General features: G+C 46.6%; 1 protein-coding gene across 2 annotated transcripts in view; it reads right to left on the bottom strand.

Moving 5' to 3' along the window:
- Positions 1-485: 485 nt before the first annotated feature.
- LOC126514714 (multidrug and toxin extrusion protein 2) overlaps positions 486-23,539 on the bottom strand; it is a 33,033-nt gene continuing 9,979 nt past the window's right edge. The window contains exons 6-17 of one of the 2 annotated variants that reach the window (XM_050163808.1): positions 21,314-21,358; positions 20,148-20,245; positions 17,542-17,639; positions 13,623-13,736; positions 12,651-12,718; positions 10,377-10,485; positions 9,912-9,987; positions 8,970-9,039; positions 7,921-8,053; positions 4,341-4,435; positions 3,155-3,209; positions 486-2,903 (exon numbers count right to left, since the gene is read on the bottom strand). In XM_050163808.1, the coding sequence (XP_050019765.1) occupies positions 2,686-2,903; positions 3,155-3,209; positions 4,341-4,435; positions 7,921-8,053; positions 8,970-9,039; positions 9,912-9,987; positions 10,377-10,485; positions 12,651-12,718; positions 13,623-13,736; positions 17,542-17,639; positions 20,148-20,245; positions 21,314-21,358 (1,179 nt within the window). In that variant the 3' untranslated portion in view covers positions 486-2,685. Of the gene's footprint in view, positions 2,940-3,154; positions 3,210-4,340; positions 4,436-7,920; positions 8,054-8,969; positions 9,040-9,911; positions 9,988-10,376; positions 10,486-12,650; positions 12,719-13,622; positions 13,737-17,541; positions 17,640-20,147; positions 20,246-21,313; positions 21,359-23,539 lie in introns of both variants that reach the window. The other variant, XM_050163809.1, reaches the window with a different exon arrangement.

A 23,539-nucleotide genomic window follows, 5' to 3' on the forward strand; every position in this document is an offset into this window, starting at 1 on the left:
CTTGAAGGAACTCGCCCTCCTCCACGGTCTTTTACAACAGTCCTGTAGCCATTTTAGCAGGGGTTTTGTCTTCACTGTTTCTGAGACACAGAGTCTCCCAGTGTAGCCTTGGCTGCCCTAGAACTCACAAAGCTTACTTCAAACTCACAGAGATCCACCTGCATCTGCCTCACAAGTGCTGGGTTTTGAAGCTATTATCTTCTAAGAGTTGCTAAGGAACCTGAGTGAGACCACCAGACAGTCCCCAGGGCCACTTGACAGGATTTTACAGTCTGTGGTGTTCAAGTGCAGAGCACAGGGTTGCAGGAAGACAGGCTGTCTCCACAGAAAATGAAAACAGCATTATTTGTGATTCCCAGAAAATATCTAGGGTAGTGGTTCTCAACCTTCCTAACGCTGAAACCTTTTAATACAGTCCCTCATGTTGTGGTGACCCCCAAGCATAAAATTATTTCATTGCTACTTCATAACTATACTTTTGCTGCTGTTATGAATTGTAATGTGACTATCTGATATGTAAGATATCTGATATGCAACCCCTGTGAAAGGGTCGTTGGACCCCTAAAAGGGACGTGACCTACAGGTTGAGAACTGCTAATCTAGGAGAAAAGTGAGGCCCTACTCAAGATCATATGCATTCTGGCTTTAAGCCTGATTCACTGACATCTAATAGCTAAATGTGAAAGAAATATTATCTTTATATTGGCAGCATTCACAGTAAATGCTGGGGTTCTTGCATCTCTACTGGCAAGCTCTGGAGCGTGGGTCCTTTCTCTTTCCCACATCCCCGTAGTTTCCCCGTCTGTCCTGCTGTAAGTGCCCCTAAAACTTGCAGAACCGCAGTATAACTCGACCCATTCCCAGGACGTATTCGGAAGGAGTGCGACAGGTGTGTATACAGAGACCCTGTGTGTGAACGATCACACCAGCACTGTTCACACCAGCTGAGAGGGAAGCAGCGTAGATGTATCTATCTCTCAGCCAGGAAAGGAAGGACCAGATGGGCGTGGCTCAGGGGGAGGAGTCTCAAGAAGCAGAGTCAAAGCATCCGACGTGGTCCTTCAGTACTCCAGCGGTAAATCCACAGAAACAGAAAGCAGGCTGGTGTTAGCTGGGGGCTGGAGGAAAGGGACTTGAGTGCCCTCTTGATAAACGCGAGTTTTGGGGAGAGGACGATGAAATGCTTTACAACTAGGTGAGAGTTATGACCGCGCACTTGAACTGAATGTCGCTGAGGTCCTCGCTCACAGACGGCGCATTGTATGCAGTCTAAATTTACCTCAAAATGTTTTATCCTATAGCGTCCTGCTCTGGGATGTGGTTCTAATATATTCTATTGTCTCTTTGGGGATGTAAGTTTTTAATCCTTATAAACTCACTATTTATTATGGGTTTCTTTATCAGCTCTCCAGAGAGAGTTGATGATCCTGGATTGTCTTCTCACCCTTAAGACAGCAAATCAAATAAGCGAAGTGTTCACTAAGGACCATGTGTTAAAGGCTTAGTCTCCAGTACAGCGCTCGTGGCAGACTGAGAACCTTTAAGAGGTGGGGTCTGGGAGGACGTCCAGTCCCTGGCAGCCTGGCCATGGATGGATAGCCAGAGCCCCGCCTCTTTCTTTTCCATTGTCTCCAGGTCACGAAGGGAGCCTCTCTGCTCCATCACAGACTCCCCAAGACAACCCAGCAGCTGACCACGGATGAAGATTCCAAAACAAATAAAAAGTTTTCTCTGTGTCTGCCAATATCACCAGGTTTATGGTACAGTCACGGCAGCTGACTAAAACTGCAGGGCTCTGTACTCCACTGTGGGTAACTCGGGAGCTTTGTGTTAGGAAATGCCTGGTGCTCTTTGCTTTTGTTTTTGTTTTGTTTCGCTTTTAGTATATAGTATTAAAAAAATTATCTTAGGATTGACCAAATTTTTTAGATTAAGCTATAAAAATGTCTGTCCTGGAAAGTGAAACCAAACCAAAGCATTGTGGGAGTCAAGGACCAACAAAAAACAAAAGCAAAACAAAACAAGAATCCATATCTTTCCTAATTAGTATGAAAATTGTTTAAAGGTAAAACCCCAAAGCTACCATTTATAATAACATCATGTCCTCAAATATTCTCAGCGTGCCTTGTAAATCTTAGGTATTTATTTTATAAGTGCTTCTGTGGCACCCAGACAGGGAGAAGGGTACCTGACACTCACTCACCGTGAGGATCCGGCAGCGGAGGATGCAGGGGTGGGTAAGGTACATTTCCAGTAGGGAAAATCAAACTGACATATTTGGAAACCATGATAACGTGAAAGCATCCTTAAAGGCAGGGCTTCCGGAATGTGGGAGTGCTCAGTGGTGGAGCACTTGCCTAGCAGGTGCTGATGTCTGTGCACTCTATCCCTAGCACGCCCCGCAGTTTGGATAGCCATTCATTCGTTTGTTCATTCTCCCCCCACCCCACCCACAAACCCTGGTGCTGACCATCCAACAGAGGCCTTGCACACACTAGGCAAGCCTACTGCATCTTCTTGACCTGCAGTAGAGTGGGGCGGTCTCTCAGTGTAACCAAGGATGCTTGCTGGCAGCCCTTCTACCCACAGTTAAGAGAAGGCTTCTGTTCCAACAACAAGCTCCCGCCCATGATCAGGACGTGGTACACAATAATCACCAGTCCACAGACCGGTGAGAAGCCTATCTTAGCCACGATCATTGAGAACTCGCGCTACGATTCCTGCTATGAGGACGGCAATGGAAACAGCCAGGGCCAAGCCACGATAGACGATCAGCTGTCTCCCTGTCAAGATCTCCCCGACGGTGGGCACTGCATGCTGGCTTTCTTCTACTACCAGCGGGCCCGTCTGGACCTCCGGTCTGACGATGTCTGGCAAAATCACTCCATCGATAGCGTCTCTTTCTGTTTGAAGAGGGCAGTGGGACATTCACTTTGTCACTGTGGTATTAACAAAAATGACCCTCAATCGTCGGTTAGTATATGTGAAATTACGTAAGAAACATTTAACAGGAGAGTTTAGAGTTGGTCTGGCAAGTTATGGCAGAAACAATCGTTACTGTCACGAGAGCCCGAACTCACAGACTCGACCTCTCTGGACAACAGAGCTTCATACTTAGAGCAGAAACAGAACCGTAAAGAGAGTGGCCCATTACCTGCTGGGGTGGGTATCATCTCTTTGCCGCTTTTTAGCCCAGCTCGAACTTGTGCCTAAAAACAAGGCTACATGAGTAAATGAAGTAGAGATGGAGTCCAGCTGTAGCTTTTTGTTAAAACTTCGATTTAAAGCTAGAGCTAAAAGGCTATAATACTGGACACAGCCTTTCCTGGCCACGAGAACGTCGGTCACACCAGAAAATGACTAATCTCCCAGTGCTCCCCTGACAGCTTACCATGTTTGCACTTATTCCTTTAGTGTCTCCAAATACGGATAAAAGGACCAACTCTAACAGTCAATGACATCACCATCTAGAAGCTAGTGTACTGACCAAGTCAATAGCAATTTTTCCTAAGGCTTAATTATGGATATGGGATGTTGCCTGCTTGAATGCCTGTGGGCCAGGTTATGCAGTATCCATGGAGGCCAGAAGTGGGCACTGGGTCCCCTGGAACTGGAGTTACAGGAAGTTGTGAGCTACCATATGGATGCTGGGAACCAAAGAGGAATTCTCTGCAAGAGCAGTCAATTCTCTTAACTACTGAACCATCTCTCCAGCCCCCAAGTCAATATTCTACATAGTCCATTCCCTCAACAAACCAACGTGATCACCATTAGGCAAAGCCAGAGGGATCACAAAACTAAAAGGCAACAGCCAGAATTCCTGAGTTCCTCCCCCTAATTAAGAGTTCTTGCTCTTGGCCACCCACCGTGTCTTACATTAGGCCTCCCCACAGTGAGATGAGCCATCTCTGCTCACACTCATGTGGGCCACCACCCCTGCCCACAGGTCCCACAAATCACAAATATTTAGCCTTTTAAAAAAATTTAACTTTGTAAGAATGGACAAAAAAAAAAGGTTTTTAATTGAAGCATTTAGAAGAGCTAATTGGCATAAACAGGAAACTATTTTCTAACACAATTTTATAGAAAAACAAAAATATACTGTTGCCAATTTCAGTTTTCTGGGGCTGAGTCCTGTGGTCAGGAGACACCAGTCAGCTCTATCTAGGAGAAACCATCTTTCTGTCTCCCTTTGGCCTCCCCACGTAACCAACGTGGTTCATGATGCACTGTTTGTCTTGAAACTGGTGGGATTTTATTTATCACTTCACCCCAAAAGATGCCTTGCCAACGACGGGATCAAGTGTTGATGCACTTTAAAACAACACGGAGATTGTTACCTGCTCTGCAACTCTATTCCAGTTCGTCCTCCTGATGTAGATTAAATAGGAGACAGCTTGGGAGAAAACACAGACTACCAGTCCAGACCAGAGGCCTGTGGGCACAAAATGAGCATCAGAGCCATCAGTTCCGCCCCAGTAATCATTAAAATTCTTCCCTGATAATTCCCAGTCAGTGGAGCAAAAATTCAGTTAAATTAACTTCTAAAAAAAAAAAAAAAGGAAGCCGGGCGATGGTGGCGCACGCCTTTAATCCCAGCACTCGGGAGGCAGAGGCAGGCGGATCTCTGTGAGTTCGAGACCAGCCTGGTCTACAGAGCTAGTTCTAGGACAGGCTCCAAAGCCACAGAGAAACCCTGTCTCGAAAAAAAAAAAATTGGATAGACCACAGTCTGTCATCGAGCTTTTAGAGTCACTGAAGGACAGACGATGAGCAAAGAAACACACCGGAAATATAGAGTGCTAGGTGTGTGAGTCTCTGGTCATTAGCGATGGCCCGCAGTGCCGTCTGAGTGAGTGGCCAGGTGTCTTCTGAGGTAGAGTCCTGAACCAGCCTAGGGAGGTTGCAGGCCAGCCGTACAAACGGAGGCAGGAGGAGCACGCTACCGGAAGAGGCCAGCTCGGGAGCCTCGTGAGCAGAGAGGCCAGGTAGGAAGTGACAAGGTAGACGGAAGAGCATGGAGGACACGTGAGCCACAGGAATATCCAAGGGTTACTATTTGTCCATGGTAATTGGAACTCACGAAAGGGTTTCAGACTGGTGTCTGCATGGATGGGTGTGAGGTCTGGTATTTTCAAAAACTTGCTTTGATGCCAGGCGTGGCGGCTCATGCCGACAATTCCAACATTTAAGAGGCTGAAGCAGGAAGTTAAAGGTTTGAGGCTTTTCCAGGATTTATAGTGAGTTCCAAGTCAGTCTGGGGTACAGAGTGAAAGTGGGGAGAAGGAAGAGGAGGCAGAGGAAGAAGAGGGAAGGAAGGAGGAAAGAGAGGGAAACAGCCAGAGGGAGGAAAGAAGGAGCTCGCTTGGAAGACATTCCTCTAACTTTACATGAAAACTATGGAGCGTTTGGGGATGCAGGGATGGCTCGGGGGTTAAGAACACTTCCTGCTCTTGCAGAGGACACAGGTTTGAGTCCCACAACTGTCTGTAACTCCCATTTCAAGAGATTTGACGCCCTCTTCTGGCATCCCCAGGCACTGCACACAGATACACTCGGGTACACACATATTAAATAAATAAATCTTAAAAAATATTAAAACTCCAAGAGAGTTACATAAAAAATATGTATGAGGAGAAACAACTATAGATTTTTATTTTATGTGTATCAGTGTTTTGCCTGCATGTAACTGCATCACGTGTGTGCAGTGCCCAGAGAAGATAGAAGAGGGTGCTAGATCCGGTTGTGAGTGGCCATATAGGTGCTGGGAGACAGACCAGGGTCCCCTGTAAGACCAGCAACTGCTCTTAACCCCAGAGCCATCTCTCCAGAAGAAACTATTTTTAATCACTTGAAAGTCAACAGTCCAAGCAGAGCCCACTGTGCAGAGTTGAAATACACTTCAAGTTGGGACTTCGTCTCCCAAGTCATTTGCTGACATCGATTCTCACACTTACTCCTGCAGACACTAGGCGGAGGCTGGGGTAATCCCTACAGCCGAGATGTAGCTGGGGTGGAGGTGTACATCCTTAGATGTGACTTTATTCAGGACCATGTGAGTGGTGTGTATATGTTGGATGCTCCTCCCCTGTGTTTTGTAAACAGGAACCAATCAAGCGCCCCCCAGAGGAATGAAGACGCAACACATCTCCTCTGCCAGCTGCCATTTTGAGTTTTGCAAAGAAATGGGAGAAATAAAATTTGATTCATAGTAAAAAATGTGCTGCTTGGACAAAGAGTGGGAAGAGTGATTTTCACACATATGAGGGCAGTCATGCCGTTCTCTAACTAGACTTTAAGAACCAGTTCTGAGGATGTAGCCCAGGGCGTCATGCGTGACAGGCATCCCAGATCCAACTGCACTACTTTTTTTAAATTATTTATTTATTATGTATACAATATTCTGTCTGTGTGTATGCCTGCAGGCCAGAAGAGGGCACCAGACCTCATTACAGATGGTTGTGAGCCACCATGTGGTTGCTGGGAATTGAACTCAGGACCTTTGGAAGAACAGCCAGTGCTCTTAACCACTGAGCCATCTCTCCAACCCCAACTGTACTACTTTTAATAGGAAAGAAAATTCATTGCTACTTTAAGCTGAGAGCAGCTCAGTTTCTGTTTGGACCTTTTCTTGTGTCAACAGGAATAAACTATGTAATTATTAGAAATGCTTTATTATGTAGAAATATATAGAAAATAAAAACATGAATATATACTCAAAACAGCTTTTAAATTACTTGGCACAATTCTACATGTTTTGATCCTCAATAAAGCATTTCTAATAATTACATAGTTTATTCCTGTTGACACAAGAAAAAGTCCAAACAGAAACAACTGCTCTCAGGTGCAAAAAATTCTTTAAAAATCCCAGGTTACACAGCTTCATGGAAGAATTCCATTAAATGCTTACAAAAATAGATAAATCTTATTTATCTTGCATTGGGGCATACAAAAAGTTTGGACTTATTTATGAAGTAAGCATTGTGTATAAGCAACATTAGTCGTAGTAGGCTCTAACAAGGGAGTGTCTCAGTAGCAGAACACTCGGCTAGCTCACGCCAGGCCATGGGCTCAAGCATGCACACGAATAAAAATACACAAAAAGTGAAACCACAGTGAGTTTCCACAGTCACATAAATAGAACATAGAAGACTAGCAGCTCGATTAGCATATCCTAATCAGGATGATCACAAGGAAGACAGTATCCCCACCTTCACAGTCCATCTAAGGCTAAAAATTACAGAATTGTTTCCAACAAAACAGCATTTGTCAAATCTTCAGACATTTTTGTTAAAAACATTCCATAAAACAGATTCTACAGTCAATTCTTTTCCATTTTAATTTATTATTTGTGTATGTAATTATGTATGATTGTATATACATAATTGTGTTTGTGATTAAGTGTATATGTAATTGAGTATTATGGTTGTGTGTTTATGATTATGTATAAATAGTGGTGTGTGTGTGATTATGTGTGTATGTAACAATATATGGGTGTACGATGTGTGTGTGACAGTGTGGGTACATGTACTATGTCAGATGAAACCTTTTAGGAATAAGTTCTCTGCTTTCACAGTGGATTCCAGGGACTGGACGAGGTCATGAGCACATGGCTAGTGCTTCCATCCACTAAATCACCTCACAGCCCCTCCACAAACACTTCTTTGGGCATGACTTAAAGTCAAATGCACACGTGCACATTGCAGTCCCAGATCCATCGTGCCCTTTAGTGGAGAAACACTAGGAGCGTCGAAAGCATGAGAACCAATAGTTCAGTCCCCACTGCCACTGCAGCAGGCATCGTGCAGGAACGCCTCCCTTCCCACAGACCAGCTTTCCAGCCAGCCACTTTACACCTCAAGCGAATGATTTGACTACAACAGTGAGATCTGGTGACTCGCTAAGGAATCAAACGCATACCTATTATCCCAAGTTTAGCAGCAAACATCAGAGACACTCCGACAGGGAAACCAAACCCGTAGTAACCGATGGCGTTAAGGATCGCACCTATCTTCTGCTTCCCTGTCCCTCTCAGGACCCCGCCACAGGTGCCCTGCAGGGAGGAAACCGACAGCAACATTGCAGGCTGGCACAGCTCATCACATCAAGTTCAGAGTACAGTGCCGCTGCCCCACAGAGCACCCTGCCCAAAGCAGGTGTCACAGATGGAGGAAACCGTCCTGTTTTAAAAACCGCTGAGGAGCGCAGCAGCTTCTGTTCCAGAGCTGTCAAGCCGTGTACTGGGCACTGTCCACCGACACAAACTAGAGTCCCTAAGGAGAGAGAACCTAGGAAGAGGAGTTTCTTCCATCACACTGGCCTGTGGGCGTATCTGTGGGCGTTGTCTTGATTAATGATTGATGTGCGAGGGACCAGCCCACTGCGGGCGGTGCCAACCCTGGGCAGCAGGGTCGAGAGGACCAAGGCAATAAGCAGCCTTCCTCCACAATCTCTGCTTGAGTTCCTGCCTAGCTTCCTTAATGCTGGATCCTGATGAGTAAATCAAATAAACCCTGTCCTCCCCAAGTTGCTTTTGGTCGTGGATTCTGTCACAGCGACAGACAGAACCACTGCTGTGCCCACCCATGGGCACCCACCTCCAGAGCGATGTGGAGGAAGTGGAGGAAACCCCAAAGGAAGGAAAGCCAAGCGTCAGTGCCGCTTGTAAGTCACGCCACAAAGAATAACGGCTCGGCTCGTGCTAAGAATAAGCCTCCAGGGATGGTTCTGGAATGTGGCCAAAGGGTCTTTAAGCAGCCACAGGTCCACAGAAGACCAGCCCAGGGAGAGACCTAGAGGTCAGAGTTAGCTCACCACGACCCCGCCTGCCTGGACGGATCCAGCAGTCACCATGTCATGGCTGGCATTCCGTTAGATGGGAGCCAGGCAAGGACCCTTGGCAGACATGCAAACATTAAGTCACAGACATGCGATTTTCAGATATCAGAGTGAAACCGCTGCATACTTACTGCAAGTGCATCAAACAGGTGAAAGGGAGCAAAAATGGGCATCACTTGGCTCACAAGGGAAATGATGTCCCTGTTCGGGAGGAAGACAGCAGTCAGTGACTTAGACACTCTCTGTGAGATGGCTCTGTGGATAAAGGTGCTTTCAACTAAGCTGATGACCTGCGCTCCAGCCCCAGGATTCACATGGTGAAAGGAGAATCAACTCCCATAAGTTGCCCCCTGGCCTCCCCACACTACTGTGGCACACACATTCAAGAGCTTGTGTTCATGGGCATGTGCACACACTATTTTTTTAAATCACAAGTCTAACAATCCAGGGCAAACATTAGATTTTAAGTATATGATAAAACCATAGTCATTAAATTTTACTAATATATAGAAGTTCTGACACTATAGAGTTTTTCTTCTTTTAAAAAATTATTTATTTTGAGACAGAGTCACACTAAGTTGTGCAAAACTGGCCTTGAACTTGCAATCTACCTGTCCCTGCTTCCTGAATAGCTGCAATTACAGGTCTGTTCCAACAGACCAGGTTGATAATTGTCTATTTTATTCGATAGATGATTTCTTAAACATAAATCATTCTGTAATTCCTGTTACAGAAAACACAATAAAAGTGTAAGACTGAGTCCGTGACTTTTGCAAACACAGCCTCAAAGGAGGGGCTGGCCACCACAGAGCGCTGCCCCTTAAGGCGCCTCTGGGGTTGAGACTAACCCACAGGCTTTCTTGTGTTTCTCAGAGCAAAACTCCACTCAGGTCTGAAGAATGGCGTGGGAACGGCAGGAGCGGGGTGGAATCGCACAGGCTTGCATCATTCAAGCCTGTTTCTCCTCCTCGCCTACCTCTCCTTGGCTGTGCTACAAGCTTTCCTGGGAAGCCAAGGGCAACGCCCCCTCCTAACCAGAGGAGGCTGGGAAGAAAGCACAGACGACGACCTACTTGTCGTTGGTGAATACGTAGGCAACCACGTCCTTCAAGGCTGCAAGCAGAATTCCCACCAGGAGCGCACAGACACCTGGGAAACACAAAAGGAGTCATGAGAAAGAACAGTTTTCCAGAACGTGACAAAGTTTCTCATGGGAGATTTGCATGGGAAATTTACCGGGAAATTTAACTGAGTCATGAGGGCCATGCTGCTAGGCGCGGGATAGGTGTTTTCTAAAAGCGCCTGACTGGGGCGGCGGAGTGGGCGGGTGGGGGTGGGGTGGGGAGCAGACCCTGGAAGCTGAGGGCTGACTTCACTAGATAACCAGACCTGGTGGTACCTAGATCTAGGACTTGATCGGCCCCAAATTCTGTGAGAAATGAACTTCGTTCTTAGCAAGTTTATCCACCTCAGGTACCATGCTGTAGAAGCACAGACACTGCACCCAGTTCAGCACCGGCACCACAGAGACAGCTCACCAGCACACAGGAGAACAGTGGTGCAGGAACGCCGGGCTTGCTCAGCATTCCCTGCCCCCAGAGCGTTGCCCACTCGGACACTGGCAGCCACACCAAAGCCAAAGGGCACCTGGGAATTAGCAATCAGAAGTCCCAGTTAAATAAAAATTAAAAAAAAAAAAAACAAAAAAGGAAACCTGATGCTAATGCAGTAGGGTCCAACCACATGGAGACTCCAGACAGCTTTACAATCTAGCATCTAGAGAGGGTTCTTGCTGCATCCAAGCTGTGTGACTAAGAACAATCGGCTCAACTGCCTTGAAACCCAATTTCGTCACTAGTGAGCAGTGTGGCTCACACCTGCCCCCATAGAGCCTTAATCCAAGCAAGCCAGAGCACAGCTGGATTTGTCAGGGGGTGGGGCTTCCTTTATTGGCAAAGACACAAACATTATCATAACTTAGTTTAAAATACAGTCTACAAGATCAGATTTAGGTCTATTTATCTAGATACAGTAGATAAACAGTTTCTAAAGACTGAACCACCAACATGAAAAGCACCGAGAACTCTTCCTGCGGGACTCGGTGAAGGTTGGTGGAGCTGAACTCCATAATGTTGCTGATGGTGGGACAGACAAAGTACAGCTGTCAACCTGATGGGATCTAGAACCACCTGGGAAACCAGACTCTGAGCATGCCTGCAGGGGACTGTCTTGATGAGATCAAAGTGAGAAGATCTACCCACTATGGGTGGCACAAGCCCTTAGTCTGGTGCCCTGAACTGTACAAAAGGGGAAAGCTATGGGCCGAGTGTGGTGGACACGCCTTTAATCCCATCACGTGGGAGGCAGAGGCAGGTGGATCTCTGTGAGTTGGAGGCTACCTACATGTCAATGTTTAAAGTGCTCACTGCAAGATCTTTCCTTGGATTTGCAGGCCCCAGAAGTCTTGATGTTTGTAGGGCCTCCCAAAAGCATGCAAATCCAGGATGCCGGACCCTGCCTGGGCTCAGCTCCTGCTAGTTCCCTTTGAAAGCTCTTAGGAGATGAGACTCCCACATCTCTCTCCTGGGTTTTTGCTGAGAAGCAAGGGCCCCAGATCCATCCATAACAAAACCTCCTGGAGGTCTTGTTTACCGTGAGAACCATAAAGAATTCCTGAGTCTCCGTGTGTGTGTGAGTGTGTGTGTGTGTGTGTGTGTGTGTGTGACAGAAACAGGTAGTGGATGATGGCCACAGGAGCCAGAGATGGGATGGGAGATGGGAGGATGTGATGGATACAGACTTCCTTTGACAAGATGACAGGTTCTGGGAACGGCCGTGTAACATTGAGTGCCACCAATGTCAGTAAACTGCAGACTGTAAGTGGCAAAGGAGGGGAGTTCAGTTAGCTATGTTTACCACAATGAAAAGTAAAAGTCACATGATGACACATGCCTGTAGTCCCAGCTACTCGGGATGCTGAGGCAGGAGGATCACTTAAATTCAAGAATTCAAGACAGCCTGGGAACATGGAAAGACCCTTCTTCAAAATAAGAAAAACAACAATAAATAATAACAGTAACAAAAAATTGGGAGTCTGTGACATAACAGGTGGGGAAACAGAAACCTAAACACGACAGACGATCAGCAGGCCTACTGTTGGCCATACAACTCCATCCTCCTCCCTCCACATACCCACCACATACCCCCGAAATTCAGGCAGCCCGTCCCCTTAGCTGCCTCTCCTTTTCCCTTCCTACAGCCATTCCAGAGGGACCTGCCTTAGCACCACCACCGTCCCCTCCTCCATTCCTGGCTTCCTCTGCACACGTCTCTTGGCCGCGACCGCGACCTCTGCACTTGCTTCCTCCTGGCTTGTGGTTGAGATTCCTTCTATTCCTACCTTCTGTTCACTGGGTCTGCTCTTCAACAGTCTTCTGTTGTATTCCAAGATGACCAACCAACTTTTTTTTTCATTTTTTTGTGTTTATTTACTTGTTGAGATGAGGTCTCAACTATGTAGCAGAAGATGACCTTGAACTCCTTATCTCCCTGTGATTACGGGTGTGGGTTTGTGCGTGTGACACTGGCAATTGAGTCCAGAGCTTCCAGTATGATAAATACTCTCAACTGCCCTACATTCTGCCCTCACCATTACAATTTTTTTAAATATATGCAAAATGGCTAATAAACCCTTTGCCAGGATGGCCTAAGAGAACACCCTCCCTCCCTCCCTCCCTCCCTCCCTCCCTCCCTCCCACCGACCCACATCTGTTAAATGCAAGGACAGTGCAAAGTGTCACCCATGTTCTTACCATGTAGGCAACAGAAGCCAGTTCATAGATGACAGCCTGGGCCCCCAGTTCCGTCACATTAACAAGGCCTGAAACAGCAGATAATACAAGTCAAATAGTAGACCGGAGGAACCATTTTCTTTATGAAACTAGAACACATATATTTTTATACATATATACATAGGTGTATGTGTGTTACAAGGATGCAACTGTACTGTGTCCCCAGTTTCTGTCCTATACTTTCATTTCAGAGAAGTCCAGCCAGTTAAGAAGAATAACCCAGATACAAAAATCTTAGCCATCTCTTCTTGGCAAGCTGCCAAGACCTCAGGCATGAAGACTGATGTGGTCACTCTACAAACCCCGGCTCCATCACAGAAGACACCCTGGGGATGTAGGATGATGCTCCTGGGGATGCAGGTGTCAGGAGTCACACTGGGAGAAAGGAGGCAGGACAGCATGACCAGCTTTGGGGACAACTGAAGCAAGCAGCATCCACAGAACGTCACTGCTACTGTCTGAACTATAAACATTACCAGAAATAAGACCAAAATAATTATAGCTCCAGCAGAAGCGCAGATCATAGCTAACACAGAGCCACGCTCAGCTGGAAGGAAGCCTGTCAAAGTCAGCAAGGTGATCAGATGATCAGGACACCTGAGTGGGGGAGTTTGTCCTCCCGTTCCATGAGCCACCCCTTTCTTGTTCACAAAACACAGGGGGACGGAGCAGAGGGAAAGCCAGGCCACTGCATGTGCTTACAGCTGGCTCAGGGCTCATGCCTGCAGCGCGAGCCCCGACACGTACCCTACAAAATGCCAGAGACTAGGAGCAGAGCTTTCATTTCTGAGAAATTCTGGATTGTAACTTCCCAAGCTGTGAGCAGGTTCCCCTGGGTGTGGATTGAGACCGCCCAGGCTGTGTGCAGGCTTCCCCTGGGTGTGGACTGGGACTGCCCAGGCTGTGTGCAGGTTCCCCTGGGTGTGGATAGACCTGCAAGGAAGGTCCCAATCTCGAAGGTCCACCACTCGATGCACACCATGAACATACTGGGGATGGCCAGGCGGGTGTAGGAACTCCACTCCTGGAAACACTCCCTCGTCCAACCTGGAAAACAGGTGAGAAAGCAGACATGTGCTGTACAACGGCCATCACACAGAGCCGGAGACAGGGGTGCCTGTTCCCCAGCAGGATACAAGGGTGTCAGAGAAGACCGCAGCTTGAGAAGGAAGGAACTAAACTGGCAGATGTGAGAAGCTGTTTTCAAAACCAAATACATAAGCAAACACCCACAGTGAGAGATCAGCTGGCACTAACCATTAGGCTATCAACAGCACCCTTCACCCACAACAAAGTAGAAACTAACAAATATGGAAAGCCATGTATACTGTTACTAAGAACATAAAAAAGGTAGACTCCTCTCGAAACCAAGGCTGGAATAACTGCATGATTCAGCCATTTTGCCTCTGGGTATAGAACCAAAAGTTCAATGGGACTCAGAAGAATAACGGGTGCAGAAGAACAGTTTGTATGTCCCTGTTCACACCAGCATTACACCACGGCCCATTGTCATCTTGGCACAAGCTAGTCATCTCAGAGGAGGGAACCTCAGTTAAGAAAATACCTCCAGGCCGGGCGGTGGTGGCGCACGCCTTTAATCCCAGCACTCGGGAGGCAGAGGCAGGCGGATCTCTGTGAGTTTGAGACCAGCCAGGTCTACAAGAGCTAGTTCCAGGACAGGCTCCAAAACCACAGAGAAACCCTGTCTCGAAAAACCAAAAAAAAAAAAAAAAAAAAAAAAAAAAAAAAAAAAAAAAAAAAAAAACCTCCAGAAGCTCTGGTTGTAAGTAGGCATTTTCTTAATCAGTGATAGATGGAGGAAGGCCCGGCCCATAACGGGTGGTGCCATCCCTGGGTCAGTGGTCCTGGGTTCTGTAAGAAAGCAGGCTGAACAAGCTATAAAGGACAAGTCAGTAAGCAGCATTCCTCTATGGCCTCTGCATCTGCTCCTGCCTCCAGGTCCCTGCCCTGTTTGAGTTCCTGTCCTGACTTCCTTAATGATGAACTATGATGTCAAAGCATAAGCTGAAAAAACCCTTTTCTCTCCAAGTGGTTGAAAGATGGAATAAAATTCTCAGCGTCAACCTTGAGCTTCACAAACACTTACACACTGTGCCCAAGCACATCTGAGTACAAATACATGCACACACACACACACACACACACACACACACACACACACCACATACAAACACATGAAACACAGAAAAAAAAGGCACAATAAATATTCAATAAAGTTACAGTAGAAGATGTCCTAAATGTAAGCAAAGAGGCAGCCATTCAAGAACAAGATACATTTAGAACTCCAAACGAACATACCTGAGAAGAACCCTTCCACACTTTACAGTGGAATTGCTAAGACTACAAAATAAAGAAATCTTAAAGTCTGTAAGAAAAAAAAGTCACCTTGCAAAGGCAATCCTAACAGAATAACATTGGACTTCTCAGTAAAAATCCTAAAAGTCAGGAAAGTAGAGAGATTTTATACACAGAGAGGGAGAGAGACAGACACACACACAGAGCAAGAGAGACAGACACACACACAGAGAAAGAAAGACAGACAAACACACACACACATAGCTGCTCACAACTGTCTATGACTCCAAGATCTGACACTCTTACACAGTCATACACGCAGGCAGAACACCAACGTATGTAAAATAAAATAAATTATAAAAAATAAAAATCTAAAACAATACTCAAAGTCAAGAACTTTTATAATAAAGATGGGCATATATACAAAAGAACCAAACAAATGTTAAAAATTAAAACATAATTGTTGAAATTAAAAAGCAATGAATCAGAAGCTAAATACGATACAAGGCATTGGAATTATCATTAGGAGATGGGGAGGAGGCTTGATATGTAAGTGCGCCTGGTGTGCAAGCACAAGGACCTGAGCTTGAGTCCCCAGCTAGACAGGTGTGGCTGCACATAGCTGTGACATTGTGCTGTGAGAGGCAGAGTGGGAAGGCTGTGGGTCTGGCTAGCCGCCCACCTGGCTGCAGGTACAATGACAGACCCTGCCTCAAAGAGTGGTGGAGCAGGACCCCTAACGTCCTTCTCTGGCCTCTGCACATGTATTCATAGCGTATGCACACACACACACACACACACACACACACACATACACGCGCACGCACGCGCACACACACACACACCATATAAGGCTCAGGAGAGAGGAAACCAAGGTGTGTCATACAGGACAGAGGTAAGAACTGGCAGCTGGATACACTATGGTGAGGAGTGTGGTTTGCATAATTTTCCTTTGGGCACTAATTCTGAAACACCTACTCTGGGATTCTAATTATTCACGCCACTTACGTAATCCTTTAACAGCTCACCTAGGCTTACCTGGTCCCTTTTTCCTTCAACTTATTTCTGAATGCATCATAGTTGGCACAAATATGCACAACAAGAGCCTAAGAGCGTTTGAGACTCAGTGCAATAACTGGTTCAGTGGAGAATCATCACTGGGGGTTGGAGCCGTTGGATGGAAAGGTACTGGGGAACCAGGTGCTCAAATGCTCTCTGCTTCCTACAGATCACATCCTAGTCACAAAGACAGAATGTGCCTGTCCAGTGAAGCACCACATTTATCTCTTTCCGCATCCTGACTGCACATGCAATGTGACCAGCCACCTCACATAGCTGCACATGCAATGTGACCAGCCGCCTCACATAGCTGCACATGCAATGTGACCAGCCGCCTCACATAGCTGCACATGCACATGCAACGTGACCAGCCGCCTCACACTCCCACACATGTACATGCGATGTGACCAGCCGCCTCTCACTGCTGCCATCACCTCCCCACCATGATAGACTGTCTCCTCTCAATTATTGGCTAAAGCCAATTCCTCCTACAATAAGTTGCTTCTTGTCAAGTATTTCATCATGTCACTGAGAAAGTAACTAATATATTTATTAAGGGCACAGTGTTTAATTGTTGGCAGTTACTGATCTGTGCCATAACCAGATAACTCATAGAAATCGATGAGAAAACATCTAAAATCATGCAGAAAAGGCCAACCTAGAGACTAAGAGCAGATTGACAGCTACTCGGACTGAGGGTGGGCAAAAATGAACTTCAAACTGTCAAGAGGAATCAGCTCTGTTATGGAAATGTTTTAAAACTAGGCTGTATTAATGAGCATAACTCTATACACCACTGAAAATAATGCCAAATGAGTCAATTTTACAGTATATAAATTACACTTTCAGTGAAGCTGTTTTTTAAAAAAAAAAAAAGATCATTTTGACTTGGAAAACAGTCAGAACTGATTAGGATCTGTGACCAGGCAAGAGGAAGGGGTCCTTATGTTCAGCTGCAGAGGCTGAAGAGCAATACTGAGGCCTTCTCTCAACTTTGGCTTACCTGTGTCAGCTGTGAAAGCCAAACAATCAGTTAAGCCTGTGGGTGTCTACTCAAGGGTTCTGGGTTCCTCAGTTAGCTGTGAGTGGTCCTGGCTGGTCAGAGAACAGTCTGTTCTCTTAAGTTGATACGACACTAATCTAACTGCCCTTCAGTTAAATAGCATGCTTTTCCAGAAACAGGATCTCATGTTAGTAGTTTTAATTCATTAAATATTAAAAATATAATATTTTTATATTTAAAATGCACCTTAAAATCGAGTATCTACCACCATGTTCTATAAACAAAAGGTTATTTTGGTAACCACACAAACACAAAGTCACACTGTCCCTAGTAACTTCTGCATTTTCAGTAACAAATGTATTCTATGTTTTGAGATTTCCTAGAAGATAAAAATAAAAGACCAACTTCTACGAGGGAAAGAAATTCAAAAGTCAGAGCTATGCCTGGGAACCTCCATTGAGCAGGGTCACATACCTCCCCAGGTGTGAACGTGGATCCTCTTCCACCACACGTAGAGGAAAAGCAGGGCAGACAGGAAAAACTGGGAGGTGGTGTTGGCCCAGGCTGACCCTCTGCAGGAGAAAAGGTGAGGGTTAGCTCAAGTGTGTCCTTCCAAATACAAGCCCACAGTCTGCCTCTGACAAGCTTTGGCTGGCAGCGAGCTTGCAGTGTCTGTGCCGGCTTCCTTTGTGTGGTGGCTGAACCCATGTGTGATGTGCTTGTTTGACTCCACGGAGACGGAGATGGACACCAAAGGGCTTGAGCTGTATTGCCATCCCACAAGGCACCAACCTTAACCAACCCCAACTAAGCATTTCTTAGATGGCGACTAGTTCAAACAGGCCGAGCCATCTAGCTCCTCTACTCAAGGGCTCATGCGAGCCATGGTTTTATTGCACAGGATTAGAGGGGGTTTGTTTTCTGTCAACAGAGCACTGGGCATCATCAGTGGGAGCCGTCCCCCACCCCATGCACATGCTGGGCCTGCGCAGTGCTGTTCTCAGCCGTCTTGATTACTTTCCCTTCTCATGCTCTGGTCTGCGCTCCACACTTGGTCGTTATTAACCCACCCCTGTATTCGCTCCTCCTTTTCCAACCATCCTGGGCATATCTCTTTAGGAAAAGTCTAAGACTCTGCCTCTCAGGTACCCTTCACAGGGGATCCTGGGCCACTGGTCCTCCCCTTCCCTGATGGGCCCTCTCTATGCTCTGATCAATGCCTGGATGACAGTTGTCGTTGGTTGTCAACTTAGCTGTATTAAGAGATGTCTAAAAATAGTTTTTTAAAAAACACTTCTATCTGTCTGTGGGGCATGCCTAGAGATGAACATAGGAGGCAGGAACTGAGGGGAGGCCCACCCCAAATGTGGGCCACACCACCCAGCAAGCTGGTGATCCAGAACAAAGAAGTCAGGGGAAGGAACATTCCAGCATCTGCAAGCCCCTTTCCTTTGAGGTGAAAGTGTTTATTGGTCGTTACCACCCACTGACATTGACTTTTGTCAACTTAACACGGAGACACATCTGAGAAGAGGGACTCTTTGGCGAGAAAATGCCCCCAAGACTGTCCTGTAAACAATCTGTGGGAAGTGGCCTTGATTAGTGGCTGGTGTCTGAGGGGCCAGCTCACTGTGGACAGTGCCACCCCTGGGCAAGTGGCCACATACCGGGTGGTATAAGACAGCAGGCTGAACCAACCATAAGCAGTGCTCTCTGCAGCCTCTGCATAGCTCTGACTCTGACTTTCCTCCGTGACGTGATGTCAAGGCGTAAGCAAAAGAAGCCCTTTCTCTCCAGGCTGCTTTGGTCACGGTGTTTCATCTCAGCCACAGAAACCCCCACTATGACAGGCTTCCTCTGACTTTCAACCTGGGCGCGCTACCACAGACTCTACAGGAGCTTCCAGGCCTTCAGTGCCAGCTTGGGACAGCTGAGGCCTCTAACTTCTTGCCTCTTCAATGTGTAAATGGCCATTGTTAGACTCCCAGCTCTTACCATATAAGTCCATTCCGGAAGTCCTCTTTCATTAGTATGTACCTGTTCTCTCTTTCCCTCCCTCTCCTTTTTTTTCTTCTTCCTACTCCTCCCCTCCTCCTCCCGTCCTCCTCCTTCTTCCAGGAAACTGACTGATACAACCTCCTTCTCTTACATGAGGGAGAAAGCATGGGAACCAGGTCTTGTACATGCTAGGCAAGCTCTTCCCCCTGAACTGCATACCTGCCCAGCCCTCTTTAGTGAGGGCTGCCATGGTTTCTTTGATATTCAAAGCCCACATTAACATGTGAATGGAAACCACGAATCAATCACAGCGAAGATATTCAGCAGTTGACATAACTCATATTTTATACTCTTTTATTTTTTCTCTTTAATTCCTAACATATTAACTTCTTTTATATATAATATATAGTTTCCTACCCTTACCTTGCCTTCCTCCACCCACTCCCTGATCTCTTTCAAATTTATGGTCTCTTTTTCTTTAATTGTTGTTACATATATATATGGGTAACAGTCATGACCCACTAGCCAAAGAACATAGTGCCCTGAAGCATGCCCGAATTGTGGAGCTCAGTCTCCATTTGCTGGGGTGACTCTCTTGCCACATATGCAGGTTAGCTCTGGACTAGGGCGGTAGAGCATCCTCTGGTGTGAGGTGGGGCCAGGGGGACACTATTGGAGTACCCTTAACTTCTTTATTTCTTTATGGGGCCCTCATCGCTTCAAGCTTCAAGAAGGAATTTGGCTCAGCCACTTAAAATTCAGAGGCCCTGAGAGAAGCCCTTCTGGCCTCTGCCTGTCGCCCACCTCAGCCTCCAGGTGGCAGCAGCTTGCTGGCTGGACTAATACCGCTCCAACCACAGAAGCCTCCAGATCCTGTCCAAGGCTCCCTGCTATCCCAGCAACGCGAGCTAGCTGCTGCCCTGTGGGCCCAAGGGTGAGCTCTCACCAGCCTGCCTGTCATGCAGAGCACCGGAGCCCAGACTGCTAGGTGCCTGCTTACCTGTCCACATTCCCCGCTTCACTGGCCCATCCCCAGCCCTAGGACATGCGGCAGTCTTTGTTGAATGAATGGGTTCACTCACACCACTCCGAGGTCCAAGGCGAACAGCAAGAAGGCGTTCATTCCCACGTTGACAACATTTGCTGCGACCCCAACGATAATTTGGGGCATAATGATGCCCTAAAATTCTCACACAAATAGGAAAACATTACTATTTTCAAAAGCGAGTTGGCTAGGCTGTCAAGCGAACTCATAGTTAAAAGGTGGCAGTGAAGTCATACAAGGCTAGTAGAAAAGCCAGGAATGGCAACAGTCAAATGAGTCCCCTCCCTTGATGAAGCCTGTGGTTGCTGTTTGCAAAAACCCATCCAGTTTCTTCACAGCAACAAGGAAAGCAGTGTGGTTTCGGGAAGAACACACAGGCTTTGGGAGGTTGGGGCCCAGACCTGTGCTCAAGAATCTCACATGCACAGCCCCCAGAAATACTTGCTTCAAACCAAGTGTGGGGGGAAATGTCCGTCCCTCTAGGCTACTCTGTATGAAGACCAGGCTGGCCTCGAACTCACAGAGCACACCTAGTGTTGGAATTAAAGACGTGAAAGCACCGTGCCTGACAACGCACATTCCTATTGTTTATGCCATCTATGCTTCTGTCCTCAAATAAACCCTTTCTTCACGTTAAACGTCTCCCAGCAATCAAACAGAATTGATGGCTGTCCAAGCAGAGCAGCGTCCTCTGGCTTAGGGAAGAGGCCTTTATAGTTAAAGGCTAGTAAGCTGTATGGAGGTAGCAAGGGACAGGCCACTAACTAAAGTGGGAACCAGTTTCTGCCCACCCACTTCTGGCTCTCTCCTCCTTCCGTTTCCCTTCTGCCCTGGGTGCAGCACACAGTGTTCTAACCACACTTCCAAGTGTCGCTGTAGAAACCCTAGATCCTCCCAGTCAGTATCAAAACTGGGGCCAGGTCCCCAGGTCAGATGCAAAGCCACCAGTCAGCCGCAAGAGTAGGGGTTAGGAGTGAAGCCCGCAGAGGGACCGAGGAAACACTAAGAGGAATCAAAACAGATGAGTCCACAAGGCGGCCATCTTCTCAGTACGTGAAACCCCAAGGGCTCATGCTGCCCAAGTACGTGAATGTATCAGAAATGAGTAAAGAGAAACGAGGTGCAAATTACTGCAGAAAATCCCTTTAGAACATTGACTCCAAATTTTCCACAGTAGTGTGCAGTAAAAATACAAAAGAATACCTGACTCTGTAAATACCGTGTCTGCAACTGGAATAGGAACGCCGCCTAGAAGATGAAACAGAAAACAGGAGAGCTTACTTTCCTTCTGGTTTTGCTGTTGTTCTGACATTTCTGTGGATCAAACCCAGGACTTTGCAGTCGGCAAAATGTCTGCCACAAGGTTATGCCCCAGCTCAGTTTCTTTTGAATGTTTTACACAACAATGGAATTCATTACAATATTTTCACACATGTCAAGTTCTGAATTTTTTTTATCAAAATTTTGGCCTGTATGCTGTCCAAAAAGAGAATGGGCTTCACTTGGCATTCCCGATACATATCAATGCACTTCGTTCTTACTCCATCATCTGTCACTATCCTCCCAGCCCTGCTCCCCTTCCTCCCACAACTTTACCTTCTGTCTTGTTGGTATGCATTCCACCTCCATTTGCCCTCCTCCCTCTCATGGTGCCCTTTCTACCTCTGTGTCTCTCACACACACACGCATATATACACATATATATACACACACAGACACAACTGTAAATCTACATCCTGCAAAAGAGAGAAAAGATGTGATATTTGTTTCTCTGAGTCTGGTGGCTTACTTCACTTAATAAATGGTCTCCAGTTCTATTCATTTTCATTTCCTTTTTATATTTATCTGTCTTATTTGTGTGTGTGTGTGTGTGTGTGTGTGTGTGTGTGCATGCTTGTGCCAGAGCACACGGGTAGAGATCCGAGAACACCTGGCAGGAGCTGGTTCTCTTCCACCCTGTGGGTCTCTGGGGATTGCACTCAGATCAGGATTAGCAGCAAGCACTCATCTCCTCTGTCCTATAATTTCATTTTTCTTCATAGCTAAATGAAATTCCACTGTGTACATGTATACCTTTTTATCCACTCATCTGCTGATGGAAATTCAGGCTAGTTTCATATCTTGGCAGAAATGAAATAAAGATATACAAGCATGCCTGTTGCATGCTGGTGTCCTTCAGTTATACAGCCACAGTGGTACAGTGGGATCTTGGAGTAAATACAGTTTTAGCTTTGGAGGAGCTTCCCTATTGATCTCCATGGCAACCAGGCCAATTTATGCTCCCACATCCTCACCAGCATTTGTTGTCATTGTTTTCCTGATGAGATCTAGTCTCGCTGGGCTCACACGAAATGCCAAGGGAGTTTCAATTTGTATTTCTCTGATAGCTAAAAATATTGACTACTTTTATTTCTTCTTTTATTCAGTCCATTAGTCCATTTTGATGTGGGAGATATTTGAATGTTGGTGTTCTTTGTATATTCTAAACATTAATCTCACGTGGGATGTGCGATTGGCAAGGACTTGCTCCCCGTCTGTGCGCTGCCTCTGATGACATTTCTGCTGCTGTTTGGAGGCTTTTGAATTCCATGTTGCCCCGATTGTTAAGCCTTGGGATTCTTTCCTTTGCTGTTGTCCGCCTTTTTAGAGAGCCCTTGCCTGTGCTGGCTCGCAGTGTCTTCCTCCTGCACTCAGTTCCCGAACTGATTTCAGTGCTGGGTGAGATATGGATCCGTTTGATTCCTCTACACGTGGACAGTTGCCTTTCTCAGACCACTCACCAGAGAGGCCACCCTTCCTCCAGTGTGGGTTCTGACACCCTTGACAAGGACTGAAAGGCTTTGCACGGGATTATTTCTGGGTCTTCTATGCCATTGCTGTCTGGGGGGGGGGGCAGTGGGTTAAGATTTATTTACTTGTTATGCATACAGTGTTCTGTCTGCACGTGCGCCTGCAGGCCAGAAGAGGGCACCAGACCTCATTACAGATAATTGTGAGCCACCATGTGGTTGCTGGGAATTGAACTTAGGACCTCTGAAAAAGCACACTGAGCCATCTCTCCAGCCCTACTCTGTTTTTTGTTTGTTTGTTTGTTTGTTTGTTTGTTTAGAATATTCTCTTTCTGATTCTTAGACGTCAAAATCCAGAACACCAGATTTACCCTAAACAAATACCGGAATGAGTGACTGAAAGATTCACTTCTGAAGAGCAGAGAGGAGTGGATTCTAAGTGGCTGAAGCAACTGCCCCAGCCTTGACTGCCTGAAGAAGGGGTGAGGCAGAAGCAACGGCCTGTAGCCATCTTTGGCAAGTATCCTCCCAGCTGCAGCTATGAAACCAGGCTGGGCCCCCAGAAGACGGGAAGCTCAGTCCCAGTGCCCTAGTGTGAGCATGATCCTCAGGGATACCAGGTACAGGGATCTGAGCGCCA

The sequence above is a fragment of the Alexandromys fortis genome, unplaced genomic scaffold, assembly GCF_014885135.2.
Source record: "Alexandromys fortis isolate MF-2015 unplaced genomic scaffold, M_Fortis_MF-2015_v1.1 scaffold_149, whole genome shotgun sequence".
NCBI lineage: Eukaryota > Metazoa > Chordata > Mammalia > Rodentia > Cricetidae > Alexandromys > Alexandromys fortis.